The 20,524-nt window shown below is 44.0% G+C and overlaps 14 protein-coding genes across 14 annotated transcripts; 5 read left to right on the top strand and 9 right to left on the bottom strand.

Annotated features, from left to right (window-relative positions):
- Nucleotides 1-3: 3 nt before the first annotated feature.
- On the bottom strand, nucleotides 4-957 carry HPODL_04350 (uncharacterized protein; the record flags this gene model as incomplete). Its single annotated transcript, XM_014079147.1, has 1 exon — nucleotides 4-957. One exon carries the CDS (start codon nucleotides 955-957, stop codon nucleotides 4-6), a length of 954 nt encoding a protein of 317 aa, XP_013934622.1.
- Nucleotides 958-1,076: 119 nt separating this feature from the next.
- Nucleotides 1,077-1,922, top strand: HPODL_04349 (Subunit of the heme-activated, glucose-repressed Hap2p/3p/4p/5p CCAAT-binding complex; the record flags this gene model as incomplete). Its single annotated transcript, XM_014079146.1, has 1 exon — nucleotides 1,077-1,922. One exon carries the CDS (start codon nucleotides 1,077-1,079, stop codon nucleotides 1,920-1,922), a length of 846 nt encoding a protein of 281 aa, XP_013934621.1.
- Nucleotides 1,923-2,167: 245 nt separating this feature from the next.
- Nucleotides 2,168-3,718, top strand: HPODL_04348 (Oligosaccharide translocation protein RFT1; the record flags this gene model as incomplete). Its single annotated transcript, XM_014079145.1, has 1 exon — nucleotides 2,168-3,718. One exon carries the CDS (start codon nucleotides 2,168-2,170, stop codon nucleotides 3,716-3,718), a length of 1,551 nt encoding a protein of 516 aa, XP_013934620.1.
- Nucleotides 3,719-4,313: 595 nt separating this feature from the next.
- HPODL_04347 (Multisite-specific tRNA:(cytosine-C(5))-methyltransferase) lies at nucleotides 4,314-6,233 on the bottom strand (the record flags this gene model as incomplete). Its single annotated transcript, XM_014079144.1, has 1 exon — nucleotides 4,314-6,233. The coding sequence occupies one exon, from the start codon at nucleotides 6,231-6,233 to the stop codon at nucleotides 4,314-4,316; it is 1,920 nt and encodes a 639-aa protein (XP_013934619.1).
- Nucleotides 6,234-6,299: 66 nt separating this feature from the next.
- On the bottom strand, nucleotides 6,300-6,926 carry HPODL_04346 (uncharacterized protein; the record flags this gene model as incomplete). Its single annotated transcript, XM_014079143.1, has 1 exon — nucleotides 6,300-6,926. The coding sequence occupies one exon, from the start codon at nucleotides 6,924-6,926 to the stop codon at nucleotides 6,300-6,302; it is 627 nt and encodes a 208-aa protein (XP_013934618.1).
- Nucleotides 6,927-7,493: 567 nt separating this feature from the next.
- HPODL_05263 (uncharacterized protein) lies at nucleotides 7,494-7,870 on the bottom strand (the record flags this gene model as incomplete). The annotated part of the gene is made up of 3 exons (XM_014079142.1): nucleotides 7,494-7,742; nucleotides 7,776-7,787; nucleotides 7,829-7,870. 3 exons carry the CDS (start codon nucleotides 7,868-7,870, stop codon nucleotides 7,494-7,496), a joined length of 303 nt encoding a protein of 100 aa, XP_013934617.1.
- Nucleotides 7,871-8,003: 133 nt separating this feature from the next.
- HPODL_04345 (Cytochrome c oxidase assembly protein COX15) lies at nucleotides 8,004-9,488 on the bottom strand (the record flags this gene model as incomplete). Its single annotated transcript, XM_014079141.1, has 1 exon — nucleotides 8,004-9,488. One exon carries the CDS (start codon nucleotides 9,486-9,488, stop codon nucleotides 8,004-8,006), a length of 1,485 nt encoding a protein of 494 aa, XP_013934616.1.
- A 484-nt stretch (nucleotides 9,489-9,972) lies between these two features.
- On the top strand, nucleotides 9,973-11,127 carry HPODL_04344 (Serine/threonine-protein kinase ISR1; the record flags this gene model as incomplete). The annotated part of the gene is made up of 1 exon (XM_014079140.1): nucleotides 9,973-11,127. The coding sequence occupies one exon, from the start codon at nucleotides 9,973-9,975 to the stop codon at nucleotides 11,125-11,127; it is 1,155 nt and encodes a 384-aa protein (XP_013934615.1).
- Nucleotides 11,128-11,612: 485 nt separating this feature from the next.
- On the top strand, nucleotides 11,613-13,580 carry HPODL_04343 (Pre-rRNA-processing protein FHL1; the record flags this gene model as incomplete). Its single annotated transcript, XM_014079139.1, has 1 exon — nucleotides 11,613-13,580. The coding sequence occupies one exon, from the start codon at nucleotides 11,613-11,615 to the stop codon at nucleotides 13,578-13,580; it is 1,968 nt and encodes a 655-aa protein (XP_013934614.1).
- Nucleotides 13,581-13,640: 60 nt separating this feature from the next.
- HPODL_04342 (Proteasome subunit beta type-5) lies at nucleotides 13,641-14,495 on the bottom strand (the record flags this gene model as incomplete). Its single annotated transcript, XM_014079138.1, has 1 exon — nucleotides 13,641-14,495. The coding sequence occupies one exon, from the start codon at nucleotides 14,493-14,495 to the stop codon at nucleotides 13,641-13,643; it is 855 nt and encodes a 284-aa protein (XP_013934613.1).
- Nucleotides 14,496-14,728: 233 nt separating this feature from the next.
- Nucleotides 14,729-15,244, top strand: HPODL_04341 (60S ribosomal protein L11; the record flags this gene model as incomplete). The annotated part of the gene is made up of 1 exon (XM_014079137.1): nucleotides 14,729-15,244. The coding sequence occupies one exon, from the start codon at nucleotides 14,729-14,731 to the stop codon at nucleotides 15,242-15,244; it is 516 nt and encodes a 171-aa protein (XP_013934612.1).
- Nucleotides 15,245-15,325: 81 nt separating this feature from the next.
- HPODL_04340 (uncharacterized protein) lies at nucleotides 15,326-15,928 on the bottom strand (the record flags this gene model as incomplete). The annotated part of the gene is made up of 1 exon (XM_014079136.1): nucleotides 15,326-15,928. The coding sequence occupies one exon, from the start codon at nucleotides 15,926-15,928 to the stop codon at nucleotides 15,326-15,328; it is 603 nt and encodes a 200-aa protein (XP_013934611.1).
- Nucleotides 15,929-16,002: 74 nt separating this feature from the next.
- On the bottom strand, nucleotides 16,003-17,157 carry HPODL_04339 (Plasma membrane sulfite pump involved in sulfite metabolism; the record flags this gene model as incomplete). The annotated part of the gene is made up of 1 exon (XM_014079135.1): nucleotides 16,003-17,157. The coding sequence occupies one exon, from the start codon at nucleotides 17,155-17,157 to the stop codon at nucleotides 16,003-16,005; it is 1,155 nt and encodes a 384-aa protein (XP_013934610.1).
- Nucleotides 17,158-17,262: 105 nt separating this feature from the next.
- HPODL_04338 (uncharacterized protein) lies at nucleotides 17,263-20,373 on the bottom strand (the record flags this gene model as incomplete). Its single annotated transcript, XM_014079134.1, has 1 exon — nucleotides 17,263-20,373. One exon carries the CDS (start codon nucleotides 20,371-20,373, stop codon nucleotides 17,263-17,265), a length of 3,111 nt encoding a protein of 1,036 aa, XP_013934609.1.
- Nucleotides 20,374-20,524: the final 151 nt, after the last annotated feature.

The raw sequence follows: 20,524 nt of genomic DNA, 5'->3' as shown, positions 1-20,524 counted from the left end.
ATCCTAGCGGAATAGCCACCCGTCTCCACCGCCCTGCTTTCTCCACCGGGGTTGCAAAACGGTGTGATTTTCTTCTATCAACAGACGCCATGCTTCGCGGATGTGGTCTGGCGTGAGCTGGTCCCTGTCGTCAGGAATCTTTACTCTGTAGTTGTTGAACGTGGCAGCTGGGCCGTCAGGACGGGGAATGTCGGTCAGCTGAGGCAGGTCGTCGGTACTTTCGTTGTTCAGTTTACGTCTCTTGAGCTCGTTCTCAAGCTCTGCCAACTCGGTCTCGTACCGTTTCAGTTTGCGCTTGTACTCCAGTTGTTCCTCGACACTGGCACGGTTCTGCCGTTTCTGCACTTCCTTTGCCTTCTCAACAACCTCTCCAACAAAAACTTTCCCAACACCAGCCAGAATCTTCGCGAAATCCGTTCCCACATTGTAGCCAATAGCCATGTTGACCAGTTTTTTAATACCTCCTGTGTTCAGGTTCGTTCTTCGGAAATACTCGTATCGATTTATCTGCTCGGCGTCCATATTTTCCAGCAATAACTGTTGTCGTTGATTAAGGTTCATATTGATTGAGATCTCCTCGGCATCAATTCCAAACATATCCAGCAGGTCCTCAAAGTCCTCGCCGTCGCTTTCGCCACGAATTCCTTCGTCCTCCTCGCGTTTCCTCTTTAGCAGTTTTTCTGCCAATTCCACCTCCTTGTACTCCTCTAGCGGCTCCTGCAGATACTCCATACCCTTCCTCATGTCCAGTGGTACGCCATCCTCGTCAACAGCCTGTGGTATCGCCTCCTGGGGAGGCGGTTGATTGGCTTGCGAAAAGGCACGCAGTTGTGCTCTTATTTTGGTGCGTTCCTCAGCAAGTCGTTGCATCTCATCCGCACTCATCTGACGGTTGGTAACAGGCGGTGAAACCTCTTTCACCTCCTCGATGTCGCTGTTGCTCTCGTGGTCAGACATAAACACCGTTATCAAATTATTGCACTTTTTTCAACGGCGCACGCCGATCGACGCGACAGGCCGTAATTGATAAAAAATCGTTCAGAAAGTCTTTCTTTTAGAGATTTCCACCCCACATCATGTCGTCGCAAGATTTCGAACTTCGCGAGCAGGACAGATGGCTTCCAATTGCCAACGTTGCGCGATTAATGAAGAATACATTGCCAGCTACGGCAAAGGTGTCGAAAGATGCGAAAGAGTGTATGCAGGAGTGTGTCTCTGAATTCATTTCCTTCATCACCAGTGAGGCCAGCGACAAGTGTTTGATGGAAAAGCGCAAGACTATCAATGGAGAGGATATTCTGTATTCGATGACGAATCTGGGTTTTGAAAATTACAGCGAAGTGCTCAAGATTTATTTGGCAAAGTATAGAGAACAGCAAGCGCTCAAACAGGAACGCGGAGAAATCAAAAGGAAGAAAGTGAGCAAGAAAAACGGTTCGATGGGTGAGATGGTTGACCAGGACGACGACGTGGAAGAGGATGGGGACAACAGCGTCAAAAAGGACGAGGATGACTATCTGGAGTACCCCGTTGACGACTCAGAGAGCAAAGAGCAACAGAAATCGCAGTTCGAAGAAAACGAGTATATGCAGCAGCTGTACGAGCAGGATTACGGAGATCACTCACACTACCCTCATAACCCTCAATACCATAACACACATGAAGACGATCATGACATAGGAGTTTCACCGCTGAAAAATGCTCGGTCGGCAGAAATCGGTTCTTCCGCCGTTTCAAAACACAGTGATCATGCCAAACTCGAAGGTACAGAGAAGGTGATTGCTACCACAGACGACGCCACTTTGTCTTTGAACTTGAACGACAATGTGCCTGAAGCAGTTTCTGAGAGCGAGGAGCTGGCGTCTTTAGCGAACGGCCATCACGGTGAAAATGTTCTGTATCGCTACCAAGGAGGCTTCTAAGAGTCTGTTTGTAATCTAGGGAGATCATCTCCAGCTGTTATATATACTTCTCTATTTATCTTGTATAGTTAAACTATTTTTTCGGCTGTGCAAGCAAAACATGGGGCTCCCAGTGGAAAAGAAATTGTGAACAGATAAACACAAGCTCGATCTGATTCAAACTTCACGGAAACAGCTTTTTCCGCCCCTGTGCCCAATTTCGTCACTTTTGATGGCTGCCAACATCTAAGTAGATCAGACTCGCTATGAATATGATGACCAATCCTGAGACCGCAAACAAATTGAGGTCTTTGAAAAAGGGAGAGTCTGTTGCTGGTTTTGACTTGACCCGTGCAGCCTGTATACTAATTGCAGGACAGACGTTAATCAAGCTCATGACATTCGCAATGAACCAAATGCTGATTCAACATGTCACACCCACGGGTCTAGGACTTTGCAGCCTGATCGAATTTGTGATCAACACTGTACTCTTTATCAGCAGAGAGCCGATTAGGCTATCAGTGCAGGCTATGAACACTGAATTGCAGGACTACGACCAACTCTTGGTGAACTTTTCCTACTTGCCGTTGGTTTTGTGTGCTATTATTGTTGGTCCCTTTGTCTACTGGCAACTGGGTTTTGGTGGCCTATTTCTGCACTCGTGGCACTACCAGCTCTGTCTAGTTGCTATCATAGCTTCTTTGGTGTTGGAGATCCTCAGCGAGCCTTACTACAATGCTAACCAGACACAATTGAATGTTACAAAAAGAGCGAAAATCGAAAGTTTTGCCTCCTTTGTCAGATGTGTGATTCAGTTTTCCATCGTGATGAACATTCGCATGAAAGCCGGGAAAGACGCCACTTTCGTGGTTGCTTACATCCTTGCACAATTCTTTTACTCGTTCACTATTTTTGTATGCTATTCAAGATTCAGGCTCGCTTGGCCTCGTTTCTCGTCTACAGGTGCCTTCCTCGAGCCATCCACATGGAATTATCTATGCTCGCTTTTTCTTCAGCAAATATTCAAACAATTCCTCACTGAGGGAGACAGATTTGTGCTCAATCAATTCTTTCCAATTGTTGATCAGGGATACTACGCTATCGTTCTCAACTATGGATCATTAATGGCACGATTGTTGTTCCAGCCAATTGAGGAAACCGTTAGAATGAACACAGCAAAACTTTTTGCCTCAAACCAGTCAGAATCATCCAAGCGGTCAAGCCTTAACAGCAACGTTTACAAAGTGGCAACCGTTTACATCTACATATTGACTTTGCTACTTTTATTCGCACCTCGAAATACCTCATTCCTCATCCATCATGCATTTCCAAACATGGCAGACCCTGAAAAGCTTGTCGAGGTTTTCAAAATCTACTGGTATTACCTCCCTCTACTATCCATGAATGGTATACTCGAAGCGCTCTTCAACTCTGTCTATACAGATCCGCATCACGTGAGTCTGTACTCGCGACTAATGTTTGTCAATTCCGCGTGTTTCTATCTGACGTCCGCCTTCTTCATCAAACGGTTTCAGCTCGGACTTGTAGGTCTGATTTTGGCGAACTCTATCAACATGCTTACTCGGATTCTATTCTGCGCGTTTGAAGTCAAACCTTTCCTCAGCTTCAAACACCAAAATTACACCAAATTCCTTTACTTCTGGGCATTTTGTGCTGTAATAGTCGCCATTCAAAACAAAGTCGTTGCAGGAGATACGGTCACTGCGATCCAGTTCGGTCAGAATTTTGGACTTGGGCTTGTTGCCTTGGCCTTTATCGTTATGATCGAAAGCAAAAATTTATTATCTAGCATATGACTATTAGCGAACCCTGCTCCGACAGTACGGACAACTGTTGCAGCGATTATACCACGTTCCGAAACAGTCCTGGTGAAACACGTGCCGGCAGGTTAACAGCACTGTATCCTGCGTTATCAAGTCATCCAAACAAATGAGGCACTTGTTATTGACTATTGTCGCGGCTCTGTAATCAAAAGTTGGCAGTCTCACCAACATTGACTGGAACTGGCGAATTCTTATACACCTTCTCATGCTTTGAATCGTAAGCTTGGCGATGTTTATGACTGTGGACGTTTGATATCTAGTGCGTGAGTAATAAATAAAAAGAATCACGCATATATTAAAGAACGTTGCCTTAGAGAACATTTTTGAGAATGCTGTTTCCACAAACTGCGGTGACATGTAGTATAGTGATCCAGAAGTAGCAGCACCAAGCCCTAGCTTCTTGAAGTTAGAGTAGGGAACTTGGTCTGACCTGCTTCCTATCATTAGAGCGATTAATATATGTGGAACAAGCTAGAGGATTCTAATAAATATTCTAAAAAAATGTGCACAAGACTTTACAAAAAGTAGCATGTGCAACTAAAAAGCTAAACTCTTTTTTGTATCCCTATTAATTCTCAACGCCAAATAATCTATACAATAGCTCATGAGTCTCATGCTTGTTGACCATCAAATTGAAATTGGAGCGTCCTTTCCAGAGAGGCAAATACATATCCTCTTTATCTTCACCTCTTTTCACTCTCACGAAAAAGCATCCTTCAGGAAAGTCGGTGATCTTTTCAATGAATTCTGGATCCACTTTGTCCTCTCTAATCTTATTCACATTAGGGAATGTTTCGCTCAAAAGAATCTTCAGAAGGTCTAGATTGATCTCAAACGTTCTACTGCTTCCCAAATGGTCCTTCAAAATAGGCATAGCCTCGTATTGGACTCTCCAAGGACATGATTGTTGTGAGTACTCTGCTCTTTGCGAAACAAAAACTTTGACTCCTGCGTAAATCAACTTGAGTTTGGCTTCGTTCGTTTGAATGATGTTTTTCACTATTGGAGAGGCAAAATAAATCGACCTCAGTGGCTCACCTGTGCCGTTTCTGACCAGCATGCTGTCCTTTGGAAAAGTATCCTTCACCTCGTAAAAGTCCCAGCATTTCTTGAGCTCTACATTGTCTTTGTCCAAAAACACAAATGGCTCTTCGTTGGCGTCCCTTGGTAATCTTTCTTTCTTCACAGGCTCAATTTTTTTCTCGCCCTCGTTGCTGCTCTCTAATTTGGGTTTCTTCGCAGCAGGTTCTTCGTCCTCGTCTTTCTTATCCTCATCTGGGTTAACTTTCTCTAAAACAGTAATAAAGAAACCTCCTGTGTTTTGATCATGCGGATACACTCTCATACAGTCCTGCAAATTGAAAGTGTTAACCTCCTCTGCAGATGGAGGGAAGACGCTGTTGGGAAGACTTTCATTGTTGTCTTCTTTACTTTTCTCTTCCCAGTCCTTACCAAAAACTTTCCAATCTGACACTCCGGGACGTCTTTTGAGTCCTGTCAACATGTTATCACAATTAACAATCTTCACTTTTCCGCCCCATTTACGCAAAGCAGCAGAAACAACGGCTTCGTTTTCGATAGGACTCAAGGAGCAGGTAGAGTAAACAAGTCTACCCCCTTTTTTGAGAAGCTGTAATCCTCTCATCAGAATATTCAGTTGCAGTGAGTGCAATCCCAGAGCGTTTCCTATTCTCCAATCTTTCCAGACAGTCAAGTTCTTTCTCATGGTACCATCTCCAGTACAAGGGACATCACACAGTATTCTGTCAAATTTAACATAATCGCCTTCTGGGGTCAGCTTCATTTTGGGGAACAACTGGGCATCATGGTTGACAACCACCAGATTTGGGGAGTTGAGTCGTTTCACTTGATGAACAAGCATATGAGACCGTTTGTAGTCCGAATCGTTTGCAACAATGAAGCCAGGCGCGTGCGCTCCCTCGCTATGCAAAGCTTCAATTAGTTGAGCCGTCTTGGAGCCAGGAGCTGCACACATGTCCAACACATAATGGTGCGGTTGCACCTCCAAAAATAAAGGAGGAATCATCGAGACGGCCTCCTGTCTGGAGATGTTACCTACCTCTGTTTCGACAACAAGGAATTTCTGAGTTGATGCGTACAGTGGGTTTTTTTTCACGACAGATTTAGGCAAATCTATTTGGAAACCCAACTTTCCAGGGTACCAAGGAAACGGAAATGGGGGCTTGGAGTTCTCATCATTTGCATTGGTCAGATTTGGCATATGTTTAGTGGTGAAAAGCTCGGAAATTTCGCTTGCATGTTTCTTAAAACCAGTAATTCTGAAGGTGAGCGGTAGATCTTGCTGACAGGTCGTTTTGAAGAGGTCAAACTCTTCCTCTGGGATCAGACTCTGTGCCCTATAATATCTCTCCCATTGATCATTTTTACGCTCTATCTCCTTCCAATAACCTCTGTTCTCGCGCTTTCCGGCCTGAGCACCGTTCTTATTGCCCTTTCTTTTCCCCATTAGTGTACTGTATAGACGAGCTCTCTGAAATATTTTTTCCATAAAAATTTTAGGTTCAGCGGTCGCTCAGGTCGATCGACTTAAATCAGGATCAGGATGTCTTCTCAGTCTCTTCCTGCGGTAATAATCTAAACGTCTTTTCCGCTTCAGAACATCTGTCAAATCTTCTACCTCGTCCAGCTCCATGAAGTGCTTGTGGATATCCCTTTGCTGTCCCACAAAATCGTTAATCCATTTTTCAACCAGGACACCCATCGCCAGCAAAGCAGAACCGTCACAGAAGCGCGTGAAAAGTGTGTCCTTCTGGCTATCAGGGATAGTTGGGTCGTTCTGGATACGTTCAGCGAAATAGTAATGCAGAGATTTTAGTAACTCGGACGATGGAAGATCAACGCCAGTGTGCCCCTTGATTTCCTCTCTCGTCAAATATTTCAAATCATCAGGACTTACGTTGAAAACACCATACAGAAGCTCGTCTGGTGCGATGGCTCGCCCCTTAGAAATGTAACCCACCGGAGTTTTGTATTTTTCCTTATCAACACCGTCTTTCAGACGAGGCAATCCATCAAGGTCTACCAGTGCCTCTGGGTCATTCAGTTTATATTTAAGTGACCTTCCCGTTGTATAGTATCCTGCACTGGACTCATATATATTGAGCGCTCGGGCTTGTTTGGAATTCAGGTTGACGTTCATGTGAAGAAAATATTAATACGTAATTTTTGGGCCATCATATGAATAATCAGGCTGACCAGCTAGCGACCGCAAATGAAGCAATCAGAGCACTTGCAGAAAGAATAGTAAACAAGGAGCGGGAGCTTGACCAGCTGAAGACAGCTTACAACGAAAAAATAGGCGACCTGGATCGATATTTGGAGAAGCTAAAAAATCTAGAAATCATCCAGGATGGACAGAACGTTGCTGAGGGCGTGGTTAAAATCAAGGAATTTCGTTGTCCAGATTGCAAATCTCTGCTGTACGATGAAAAGAAACAAACAGACTATATTCTCCTGCCAAACAAGGTCAAACTACAGTCTACAAAACATAGTCAATGCGATATGCCTGTGATGCCAAACACGAGCTCAAAAAAGACGATAGTGGCTCCACGGAAAAGCAAAAAAATGACATGCTCCTACTGCATGAAACAGGGACATAAGAGAGCGCAATGTCCTGACATTTTGTATGGAAAATCCGGCTAATAATGTACATAAATAGTATCGGCAAATCCGTCTTTTAGCACTTATCTGTCTCTATCTGCACCCTTTATTTTCCTCCGATCTTGTCGCCTGCGCTAGCCATGGCCTCTCTTCTGCTGGCATCTTGCAAAAGGTTGGTATCAACCAGGCTTGGATTTATGTGAATGTATCTGATGTTGGAGCCTCTGATGAACAAATTGCGCACTGCTATTAGATGAGGATATTTTGTTGTGTTCGCAGAGATGTTGTCCAGCTTCAGATTGAGGTACTGGTCAATGGATTTGAGAGTACCTTTAATTTCAACGTCGTTTTTGAGCTAAGAGTTAGTAACCAATATTGTCCCACCTACTTCAACAGTGATCTGAGTGTTAGCTTCTCTAGCTTCTTCCAGGTATAACTTACCTCCTGGTCCACCAGGGTCTTAAAGAATGAGAAAAACAGCATTCTTTAGTCTCTTGTATATATCGCACAATCTTTTCGATGTTGGATTTCTATACTAATTTTTCGGCTGAGGCCAATAATAAAAATGACAGAAGTAGTTTGTATGTACAAGTTCCAACGTATGATATACACAGATTTATTTTAAAGCAACACTGTTGGTCTTCGCTTTGTGGAGAAAGTTCTTCAGCAACATCAGGTTTGTTCTAGATGGTTTCTTCAAGTGGCACACAGTCATCAAGATACCGGTGAGAAGGGCCAGAGCACCTCCTTGGTGTGCTGCTGCCAGCTCAGTTGGAACTAACCATAATAACGTACAAATTCCAAGTGCCACCTGTAGCGAGACCAGTCCCATTGAAATGTTGAGCCATTTGTAGGCATGCCTTGGGACAATTGACTTGATTCTATGAGAGTACATGTGAAGAGCCAACACGGAACAGAAAGTAGTGATGGCGAGTATACGGTGATTTAATTGCACCGTAGCTGGGTTTTCAAACATATTTCTCCAGAACAAATCAGATTGGTCAGCAAGTCTCGAAAAGACAGGAGACATAAGTTCATTCATCGATGGGAGGTAGTCGTCTCCCATGTGAGGGAACGTATTGTAGATTAGACCTGCATCCAGCCCTGCAACCATGGCTCCTGACATGGCTGTTAAAAACACCAAACCGAGCAATCCTTTACTCAGCCGGCGAAACAGTTTAAGCGACGGTGACTGGATCTTTTGGAAGAATTCGAGGTAAGTTTGCGGGTCTTTCATGATAGCATGGTCTCTCAGAATTCCATAACCTGTGGAGATCATAGTGCAATACACTAAAAATGCGGCAGCCAAATGGGCGGTGAGTCTATATTGCGAGACAGTTGGTTTCGATCTGCGCTCCTCGAGAAGTTTCTCATCGATTCCCGAGTACACCATCCACCATCCGATAGCACCTTGAAGGCCGATTAGAGCACAAATGCCAAGAAGTTTAAATGCAACGGGCGGTGAAACTTGTCTGCGGGCTATGAAATAAAGAGTTGGAAGAACAAACACCATTCCAATGATTCTTCCTAACAAGCGGTGAGACCACTCCATCAAGAAAATAAACTTAAATTCCTCTAGCGTGATATGCGAGTTCAGCAATTTGAATTCAGGAGAGTCTTGGTATTTGCGGAACTCTTCTTCCCAGTCCTCCTGCGACATTGGAGGAATGGCACCTGTCACGGGTTTCCATTCAGTAATCGATAAACCGGATTCAGTCAATCTTGTAAGTCCTCCAAGAATAACGATTGCAAACACCAGAACCGAAGTTCCCATACACAAGTAACCCAGTTTGATATTCGAATTAGCAGGCCACTTGGATTTTTTGACCACTTTTGCTTCTTCAAAAATGGTCTTTGTGGTGCTGAACGGTCTCTTTTGGGTAAACAAAGACTGTCCATTGGTGTGTTTCATACCGTAAATCTTTGATGCAATGGAAGGAGGAGGCGTCTTGAAAAAGCTTGACCCCAACACACTGATCTTTGGCGTGGGCTGACTTTTGCCTAGAAGCCGCGATAATTGCTTGCCTGCGCTGCCCTTAAGCCCCACACTAAGTAAAGAAGTGTTCTTCACAAAGAAAAACTGACTTCGACACAAGGACATTAAGAAATGAAAATTACTTGATTATAAATTGAAAGGATTTTAAAGGTTTTAAAAAATCAACCGATCTTTTTTTCAGTACCCGTCTCTACACAGCCTTATTTCACCTTTTTTTTTGAAGTCGCACAGCCGCCCAAATTTTGTACTTTTTATCACTCCTGCGTTCTTATTAGGCGGTACGATAAACTTCTTTTCTCGGCAGTGTAAATCTCCCGAATTTGGATACGCTACAAAAAAAATTGTGACAAGGAAACCCCTTTAATTGCTTACATTTTGAAGTGTGAAATTGAAATAGCAGTCGAGCTCCGCATTTGAAGGAATCTTTTGCAATTTTGACGGTCATCACTTATAGGCAAAAGCTTGACACATTTGCTGGGCCTAATTACATGTGTCTAAAATAGCCATGTCTCAAACACCGCCCTATACCCCGGTATGTGAGGTATCGTCGGCTACCTTTGAAGACACAAAATCATCATCCAGCACTTCTATGTCCTGTCTTGGAACAGACTCAATCACAGTTGATACCACGAATGTCAGCACGACGGGAACAACGGAGCCGTATTATAATTCGCCAACCTCACCTTCATCTCAGAAATTTGATAGCTCACATGTTCTTTCAAATATTCTAGATACCAGGCCGCAGATTCCAAAACATTATATCGGCGTACCAAAAACGCCATCGGGTACGAAATCCCTCACCCCATATAAATTAAAATCCAAATCGCTGGAAAACTTTGTACTCTCTTCAGCAGTCTTCGAAATCAAGCTCGATAGGCTACTTGGCAAAGGATCCAACTCATATGTGCATTTGGCTACCCTGTCAACAAGAGAAACTAAAAATATGGCTATGCAATTTGCTATCAAGATCCCCACCGCCAAAAATAAAGTCAAACTCATTGAGAAGGAGACAGAGTTTTTGCTTCTTTTAAGAGACTATAGAGACAACACATGGTACCGGAAATACGGTAATAAGCCATTTCCATTTGTCGATGCATATGGATTGTACTATCTGGACAAAACACACTTCCCCATGCTTAAGAAAACAGACTTACTCCCTTGTCTTCTCTTGAAAAACTCCGATACAGATTTATTCAGATTTATAAACGAAAGGCGCGAACTAACCAACGCATATGAACCAGCGATCGGCCTAAAAAACTGGTTTTGTTTGTTTAACTTCTTACTAGACGTGCTCCAAGTCCTGCGAGACCTCGAAGCCGTTCACTGTGATATTAAAACAGACAATATCCTGGTGGAAAATTCATCCAATTCTGAACCAACTTTCAAGCTCATTGACTTTACGTCTTCCGCTGAAATCGCGGATATTCACGAGCAGCCGGAAATGACTCTGCAATTCACTGCGCCAGAACTGCTCAAGGATCAAAACAAAATTCCAGACTTCAGCACGGACCTGTATAGTTCGGGCTTGGTTTTATTACATGCCGCTACAGGTAGCGCTCCATACCACGGTTATGATTACGACCCCTACTATCTTATCACTTTAGTGAAGGAAGGAAAAGTACTCGAACTATTAACTAGAGAGGAACTGAACAGAATGACGGGGAACCCTCAAGTGCAGGAGATTTTGGAACTTATATTGGTGAAAAGGTGCACATTAGAGGAGCTTCTTCCATTACATACTTGAATACGTTATCAACGAATCTAATCTTGGAGTCGCGTCGATCGGCGAGTAATAGATATGAAAATTTTGAATTGAGGAAAAAAATTAATTTATATACCTTGTCACAAGTGTTGTTTGTATCTCGCACCATTTACCAAGAGTTCAGAGTTCGTTGATTAACGGAGTGATTACACTTTTACACGCGCTTTTGTGTTTTTGTGTTTCTCGAAATCAAGATTTTATAGAAGCTGATCGATGGGATTATAGAATTATAAACAAGGATACTTTCAAATATGACATCGACGCTTTCAGGAGATGATGCGTTAAGCGATTGCAATGACTCTACCGCCTCTTCAGCGAAACAGTCCCAAGGTATGGACTCCAGTTTACAGTTTCCCATGGCAATGCAGTCCTCCAGGGGAAAATCTTTTGAGCACGGGGAGGGATCAGATCATATCCAAGCGTACGCTATGCTGGATTTTGAGAACTTCACCTTCTACGTACAAACCATGCAGATTTTACTTGGAAGACTGGTCGAAGGTGACACGAGTACCGACTCCCTCGACATCCATCTGGGCCAGCAGAAGGCTATTTCCAGAAGACATGCAAAAATATTCTACAATTTCGGCAACCAGAGATTTGAGCTGTCCGTTGTTGGTAGAAATGGCGCTTTTGTCGACGACATGTTTGTTGAAAACGGGGTAACATTACCACTTAAAGATAAGACTAGAATACAAATAGGAGAGACGAGGTTTATGTTTATCCTTCCAACGGATGAGACTGTTACTGATTCCAAAAATGGAAAACAAATCAAACCTATAAATCCTTCAGATGCAGTCAGCTTGAAAACTTCATTCTCTAATAACCATGCTACTAGCAGTGGGAGCTCACGAGAAGGCTCGTCGACCCCGCAACATCCGAAGGTGAACGACAACAAGTCCTCGACGGTCCTCAAATTGGGTGATGATTTTGTTAATGAATTGAGAGCAAACGCGGAGGCTTCTGTGGTCAAACGTGAGGAAGCAGCAGCTGCTGCTGCTGCTGCGCGAAATGGAAACCAGGTTTCCTTGATGGATGGTGTGAATGCCTTATCTGCGGCCGGACGCGCACAACAGTCTCTTCAGTCGGCAAAGGATAAGTTGAAAAAACCATTAAAAGCAGTCAAGAAAGTCTACAAGCCCGAGGAGATTCCTGAAGAGTATCGGACAAAGCCCAACTTCTCCTACTCAACGCTTATTGCCGAATGTTTGCGACAGAAAGGAACCGAACGGGGCATGTCTCTTTCGGAAATCTACAAAGGAATTCAGGAATTGTATCCTTACTATTATTACTGTCCAGACGGTTGGCAAAGCTCGGTCAGACACAATCTGTCTTTAAACAAGTCTTTCCGCAAGGTGTGCAAAGAAGGAAAAGGCTGGCTATGGGGTCTCGATGAAGAATATTTCGCTGAAAAAGAACGCCTGAAACGAAAACAAATAGAGCTCGCCAACATAAAGGCCACACAGCACTTACAAACTCTGTCACAGCAGTTCCAACAACAACCAGCTCGTCCCGAGTCGTACTCGTCGTCGACTTCCCCTGCTCCTGAATCGAACAGTTCTGAGTCCTCGAACTCCAAATTATCTGGAGACACAAAGAAAGCGCTTTCGTATTTACAGCAGGAACTTATCAGACTCACCAAGGACCGCAAAATGTACGATAAAGAAACAACCACTCAAATTCTCACCCAGGCCCTTGCGATGACCATTGCCCAGGTGAACCAAGCCGCAAAAAATGCTGGAATCCAGGGTTTCCCGTTGGTCACACTAATCGACAAGAACCCTGCACATATCACTAAAATTCTCTCCGCCGCTTTGAACGCTGCTACCATTCAGGTAACCAAGAAAAAAGGACTTCCGCCTCCCAGCAACTCGCCAGCTCCGCCCGTTTCCAAGCCTGTTGAACCTGCTCCTACGCGGTCCAACATCCAACAATTTGCAAGGCCTTCTCCTCCTGTCCCCAAACCATTAGCCACTTCGGGATCAATCAAGTCCATTTCTTCAGCTCAGGCGGGAATAGCAAGCACCTCTCCTGGCCCCTCCTCCTCTTCTCCAATCCCTTCAATTAGAAAACCTCAATATTATGGTAAGCCACTATCCGTTGCACCTTCCAGCTCAAGATCAATTAATAAACCGGTCCAACAAAAGCAATCGCAATATGACAACGAAAGCATACAACTACAGTTCCAGAAGTTTTCGCAGCCAACTCCCCCTGTTGCACCGGTTGCAAAACCTAAGTCTGACTTGGAAGATTTGGACATGAAACTAATGCTTGATAGCATGGATCACGATAAAGACACTTCGAAGGAATTGGATTTGGACAAGTTCCTTGCTCAGCACTCGGGGGAGGTAGAGCTTGACTCAAAGAAAAGACCGCTAGACTCATCAGACTCGACCAAGGACCAAGAACCGGACCCCAAATCCTCTAAAATTGAATAGTACATTCATATACTTGTATATGCGCATAGGCGTTGTATTCGTAATTCAACATACAATGAGTTAGGCCTCAACATTGTTAAACGATTTCTCCTTCTCTTTGATTTCCCAGAAGAGAGGACCAACGTCGTGATTGCCATGGAACACCCAACCATTTTCGGTGACGTGGTATAGATTAATAGATCCACCAGAGTATGCATCTCTGTGGGCGGCAGCAAGGATGGCTCTTTTTCCCAAGTAGAGAGCGTCCTCGACGGACAAGTCCCACTTGTAATTGGTGTCAAGCACACCATAGGCAAATGTTTGACCCGAACCGACACAGAACAAATCGCCCTTCAATCTCGTTCCGTCGGAATCAACATAATAAATGGTAGGTCCCTCTTTTGGGGTGTATCCGCAAATCATGGTACCCATTCCGAGACCCATGCCTTTGTAGCTGTAAACAAGATTGCACAATATTTTTGACGCAGCACAAACAGAAATTCGTTCTTTGTTTCTGAGTTCGTGCAGTCTACACTGAGTTCCCAACCAGGTCTCCCAATACTGACAATCGCAAGCTGTACCTGCCATAGTTCCCAATAACATTGGGTTGATTTCAATGACTTTCTTCACGGTTTGAGATGCGATCCAGTTACCTGCAGTGGCTCTAGAATCGACAGCCACGATAATTCCTCCTTGGAACCGGAACGCCAGCGTGGTGGTTCCGTGGGCCATCTTGATCTTACAATCTGGATTCGAGTCATGGTCGGTGTGTGCTCTTAAGAAGGCTGTTGGCTGTGATATTGGAGGCACTGATATACTTGGAGCGAGGGAATTCAGCGACGGCTGTATTCTTTGGTAGTCTGAAGCAGCCTCTTCCAATTCTGCCTCGAATTGAGTTTTGTGGGTGAATCTTCTCCCAATTTCTGTGATGGACATGTTAGTTAGATTTATTTGCCACTGTAAATAATTATACTAAAAGCCAGTCTGCCTGGCAGGTTCACGGGTGTCCAACTGAGCTCTTCGTACACACCTGTACACCAGTAAGGGTTTTTGGAAAACTAAGAAGTCACATGATTTTTCATTGCCCGTGCACTCTGCCAATTCTGAGATGGTGTGCGGATGGATGAAAAATTTTTGTATCAACTATTGAATTAACTATCAATATCGACATGTCGAGCCAAAACCCTATGAGAGAACTCAAGATTGAGAAGCTGGTTCTCAACATCTGTGTTGGTGAGTCTGGTGACAGATTGACCAGAGCTTCCAAAGTGTTGGAGCAACTGTCTGGTCAGACCCCAGTGCAAAGCAAAGCCAGATACACCGTTAGAACTTTTGGTATCAGAAGAAACGAAAAGATCGCTGTCCACGTCACCGTCAGAGGACCAAAGGCAGAGGAGATTTTGGAGAGAGGACTGAAGGTGAAGGAATACCAACTGAGAGAAAAGAACTTCTCCGAGACTGGTAACTTCGGTTTCGGTATTCAAGAACACATCGACTTGGGTATCAAGTACGACCCAGGTATTGGAATTTACGGTATGGACTTCTACGTCGTGATGGGCAGAGCTGGTTTCAGAGTTGCCAGAAGAAAGAGAGCTAAGGGTAAGGTTGGTGTTTCTCACAAGTGCTCCAAGGAGGACACCATTGCTTGGTTCAAGGCCAAGTACGATGCTGATGTTCTTGCTTAGATACATACTCGATAATTGTCATAAGATATTAATGCGAGCGTAGCAATAATGCCTTCCCAGTCGTTATTCATTGAACTTTATTTAGTTCTCCAGTTCCTGAAGAGCAGCCTCAACACCAATGTCGATCAGCTCTTCCATTTTCTCAGTCCATCTTGTTCCCAGGTATTCGTTCATAGGCTCAAAGTCTGTGCATTGCCGTTTCCGTTCCTCGTTAATTTCGTCCTTGTGTCGTCTCTTTCGTTCAATAGCGCGCTCTAGCACTTCTTGGTGCTGCTTCAAATTATCCAAATGCGTCATCCACTTGTTTTTGTTGATCTCCTGTGCGCTCTCCTGGCTATTGAGGAGGAGAGTCCTGTACCGTAGCTGAGTATATGAAAGCGCCGTCTTCATCTTGTCGATGTCTGGCTCGTTGTACTCGTTCAGTAGGTTGCTGTAGCTTGAAAGACTGATCCCTCCAATGCCCTCGTTGGTAACTGGCAAACTCCGGGACTCGTTGTCCAGATCCGAAGAATCATTGCGCAACATCGGATGCAACTGATGCAAGTTGAAGTTCATTAGTTCTTCCTGAATCAGGTCGTCCACCACTGCTAGAACATCGTTGGACGGTTCCTGATCAATATATGGTAGATAATCAAACACTATCTCCTCATGAGGAGAGGCGGATGATTCTGTCGCAGACGACATATTGCGTTTGAGATATATGCAACTAATGTTTTTTTTTAAAAAAATTACTTCTGGGGATGTTTGAATCGAATTATCTACTCCTTACACCTGTAAGATTTTATGTCGCTATAAGGGACCTCGAATAGCAGGCTGCCTGCCAAGCATGCAAGTACCATCAAAATCCCAAAAACTGCGTAAATGGTACCAACCACTCTGAATACACCTATGTGAAAGACGTTGTAAAATTCGGTAATTCCCAGGCTCAGTGCACACACCGGAAACGGAACAATCCAGTAGGTACGGTTGAAAGCCGGTAGTCCATGTACAATCCACATTGCCAGACCAAGAAAGGTAAAAAAGAAGCCAACAGCAATTAAGAACAGTGCCACCATTCCTGTCACGTACTGGACTCCAAGTCCCAGGAGCTGCGTATCAACAGAAAAATCGTGAGCGTGGCTCTCAAGATAGTGATGGAGATTGCTACCATTGAGTAATATTCCCCAAACTCCATGACCAATCAAACCGATCGGAGCAAAAGGGGTAAATATGAGTTGCTTTGGAGGGAGCTTGTACACAAGCATTTTCCAGATAAATATTGCAATTAGGCTGAACCCAAGCATCATGGAGTTGGCCCATAGGAGATATGTCAAAATGATAATCATCAACTGAATTCGGCTAGAGTACCCTACAAAAGCCTCACACATAAATGCTCCACTCGATCCGCACACTGTAAGTGGCAACACTGGCAGTATAATCTGTGGATTCAGTTGAAACTTCTCAATCTTACTCTTCCAAAGCAATACAAAGAATAGCATCCAGCCGCACAACAAAGCCATGGCAAAATTGATGAACCACATGATTACAAGCCCAACTTTGAAACTTTTGTCATAATGGTCTGTAATCATGTGAATCATGTTGATAATTGTGCTAAATCCCATGGAATAAGGCCCCAAAAATAAATTCAGCTGGATATCGGTAGCTAATTGATGCGCAAATCCACGAAACCAGTATATTTTCAAGAATAAAAACACATTGACCATAATAAACAAACAGAGTGAAACGGCCCACATGATGAGCCCAAAGATGCGAAAAACGCCTATTTCATAAGGAAAGCGAAATAGAACCCCCGAGCATATTCCTGTTGACATAAAAGCCACATTCCATATCGGATGGTAATTTTTGATCACTACATCCTTGAATACAGACCTGTTCTCTTTCACATCATGGTCTTCCGGATCAGCCTCCTTCATGCCAAAACAGAGGAAATACGGAAGTCGGCTATATTATTTAGTCATGTCAATGTTCAATTACCTAAAATGCGGGTTACATACATCCGTACACGGAGTTTTATCAAATTAGCGTTCTATCAAAATGTCGTCAATGATATCGATCATCCGGTCTTTCCGAGCGTCCCCGGGCCCGCTTCGTTTCAGTAATTCGTCTCGCAAGTCCTGAAAGGCTGGCTGAAACTCTCGTAGCACAAAGCTCTGCGGCTTGCGACTGTACAAGACCTGGAAAAGCTGAAGAACTAACAGGGGATCGACTAGTTCCGGCTGCGACAGCCGTTCAAACAACGAGTTTAAAATTTCCTCGGAGGAGCACAAATAGTTGTAAATGCTGAATGATTGAGTATACTTTCTGTTTGAGTGAACCCATTTGTCACGGTGTTTCTCGAGCACTTGGATAAATTCCATGAAAAATTGATCGAGGTCATTATCGAGTCTGATACCTGCCACAATCTTGTTGAGAAGCAACGGCTTCCTTTTCAGCGCCTCATCAAGAATGTCGCTCTCCGTCTCCGCGAGGCACCTTATGTTGCGAATTGCCGTAAGTCGGTAATGGGGGTCGTCAAGAACATTAATCAATATTTCAATTGCCCCATATCGTCTGCATACCTGCGATAGTTTAGGATTGCCGGCCGCGGCTGTGAAGATATCAACCACTTGGTTCCTGATGCTCTCGTTCCGTTTTGAGTTGGCAAAGAGCTTGAGCAAGTGGTTGAAAAGCTCGATGCTGCTAGTGGATAGTAAATCCACCTGCCTGCTGGAGTCCAAAGTGCATAGCTTTTGAAGAATGGGTATTGTGCATTTCACAAACCTTTCATATGCTTTGGAGCACTCTTCCGAGGAAAGATCCTCAAGAAGCTGGTCAAAGATCTGCTGAATCTGTGAGTTATCCAAATCTTTCAAAGCGCTATCCAAAAACATTTCGCACTTGTTCACTATCCTCACCATCTCGAGTTTGGACTCAAGTGGCAGTTTTGCAAATCTCCTGAATAGGCATGCAAAAAAATCGCCAGTAAAGAATCTGCCTCGAAGGTTGTAGGAACAGTAATGAGCTACTTTGGCAAGAAGTTTGACGGTCCTAGCGGCCACCGCTAGTTGTGTTTCACTCATGTGGCCCCGAATATTGCTCAAGCTGGTGGCGAGCAGTCTCGGAACAGAATGTGTAATTAGGATCGAGGACATCCCTTGTTTCTCGATTTTCTCATTCCTGAAAAGTTCAAGCAGCAGCTCAACGCATGAATTTTGTCTCATAGAGTCCCCATTTTTCAATGTCAAAACCAGCACTTCACAGATATCAGTTGAAATAAGAGACAGAGTTGGCAAATTGGACTTCACAAGCATGGACAAATATGTGAAAACGCTTTCCTCTTCGTAATATGCTTTGATGAGTCTCGAGGTGCATCCGCAATGATAAAACGTCACCATACTTTGAGTGTCGTGTTGGAAGAGCTGGACCGCAATCTTCATAAGCTCAATTTTGCAATCGTCAGAAACCTCTGTCAACAGCCTCGATGTAAGCTTGTAGACAAATTTTTGATCTATAAGGCATTTTATCACAAAATTCAGGCCTGCATGTAGCTTTTCGTCCTCCTGGCCAAACTCATCATCTTCAGTCACAAACTTGTAAATCAACTGCAGCTCTTCCAATGTTGCTAGCTCTGTGCGGTCAATCAAGTCTTGAATGTACGCTCTTTTTTGCTCCCTCATGTCGGTTTCCTTGTGACCTCCAATATCAAGATCTTTGAAATCTTCAATCTCGAAAACGTCCATGAAATCGTCCTCGCTTTCCCCTGACATGGATTCTTTATAAATTTCAAGTCTTTGCTTCTTATTCATGGTATTGATAGTCATCAATAAATTTATGGATCGCTCTTCAAAATCGTTATCGTAATTGTCCTGGAATGTCTCATTGTATTGTTTCAAAAAGCCGGTCCTATTCTCGCGGTTGAGGCTGGACCTATGTGATTCATCTTGTTTTATTTCTCCCTGAGTCCAGGGATGTCGAAGAAGCTGCTCTGCACTGAGTCTAGCTTTCCTGTCCTGTTGGAAACACCCAACTGTTAAAAACTGGAAACACTCGCGAGATATCCCGGATGGTATATCTGGAGGCTCGCCCGATCCAATCGCGTGACAAGCTGGGAACGGATCATGCTGGTAGAAGGGTGGCTGGGTGGTGAGCAGCTCCACTACCGTAGCTCCCAAACTCCAAATGTCAGAAGCTGTTGAAACTCCTTGTAGTCTAATAACCTCCGGCGCCATCCAATAGGGTGAACCGTTTGCTTCCTTCTTCTTGTTCTTCAACGTTTCCACATCGTCCTTAGCGTCAAATTTGATACTAACACCAAAATCTGCAAGCTTTATAACGCCATTTTTGAGCAGAATGTTCGCTGCTTTGATGTCACTGTGAATGAAGCGTTTCTGGTGCAGATACACCAATCCCTCCAGCGTCTGTTTGATATAACCTATAACTTCCTGTTCGGGCAATGGTCCCCTTGCTCTGTATCGATCTCTCAAAGAGCCACTCTCGCAGTATTCTAGTATCAAATTCACAGACATCTCGTTGACGTGATAATGGAACAATTTCACGACGTTGACGTGGTCAAACTGCTTCATGATGAGGATCTCATTCATCAAGTGCTGATTATCATTCACTGCCAAGCCGCTTTTAGAGTAAGAGTCTGAGTGCGTGTGATCAAGCTCAATGACCTTCATCGCATATATTTCTCCTGTGTCAGCATGTTTGGTTTGGTAGACTCCACCGTATGCGCCTCTTCCGACATGTTTGAGCTTTGTGTACTTTGCAAACTCCTCGGGAGAGAGATCAGTCATAGCATAGGAATTGGGGTTTAAATAGCTTGGGCGATTAGACTGATTCGCCCGCTGAATTACATCAGGGGATGAGTAAGCGTTGCGATGACACTGCGAATTTGTTGAACGGATACCCATTTTTTGCTCTTTAGTACCAGTCTGTTGCCCAAGTGTAGAAGAACGCCGGTTGTTGTGGTGCACATTGTTAGGATTTAAAACTTTTAAGGCGTTATCAATTTCGTACTGCTGCACCAAAAACTTTCTCGTTGTTGTGATGAGCTCTGCGGTTTCAAACTCGTCGGTATAGTTATCATTGTCATCATCCGTTTCACGGAACAACTCGAGTACAGGCTTTCCTTTTTTGTAAGACATCCCGCAGATGGTTTCCAGGCTCACTACTGTTGATCTTGACAACAACTGTTAAAGAAATTGGATAAGCATATCAACCGAAGAAAAACCTTGGTGACGACCTTAACGCTAAATTCGTTTCCAGTTACCACTGTTTATTTGTTTATGTATCACA

This window comes from Ogataea parapolymorpha, chromosome V (genome assembly GCF_000187245.1).
Source record: "Ogataea parapolymorpha DL-1 chromosome V, whole genome shotgun sequence".
Classification (NCBI taxonomy): Eukaryota; Fungi; Ascomycota; class Pichiomycetes; order Pichiales; family Pichiaceae; genus Ogataea; species Ogataea parapolymorpha.
This window is presented reverse-complemented; position numbering and strand designations above follow the sequence as displayed.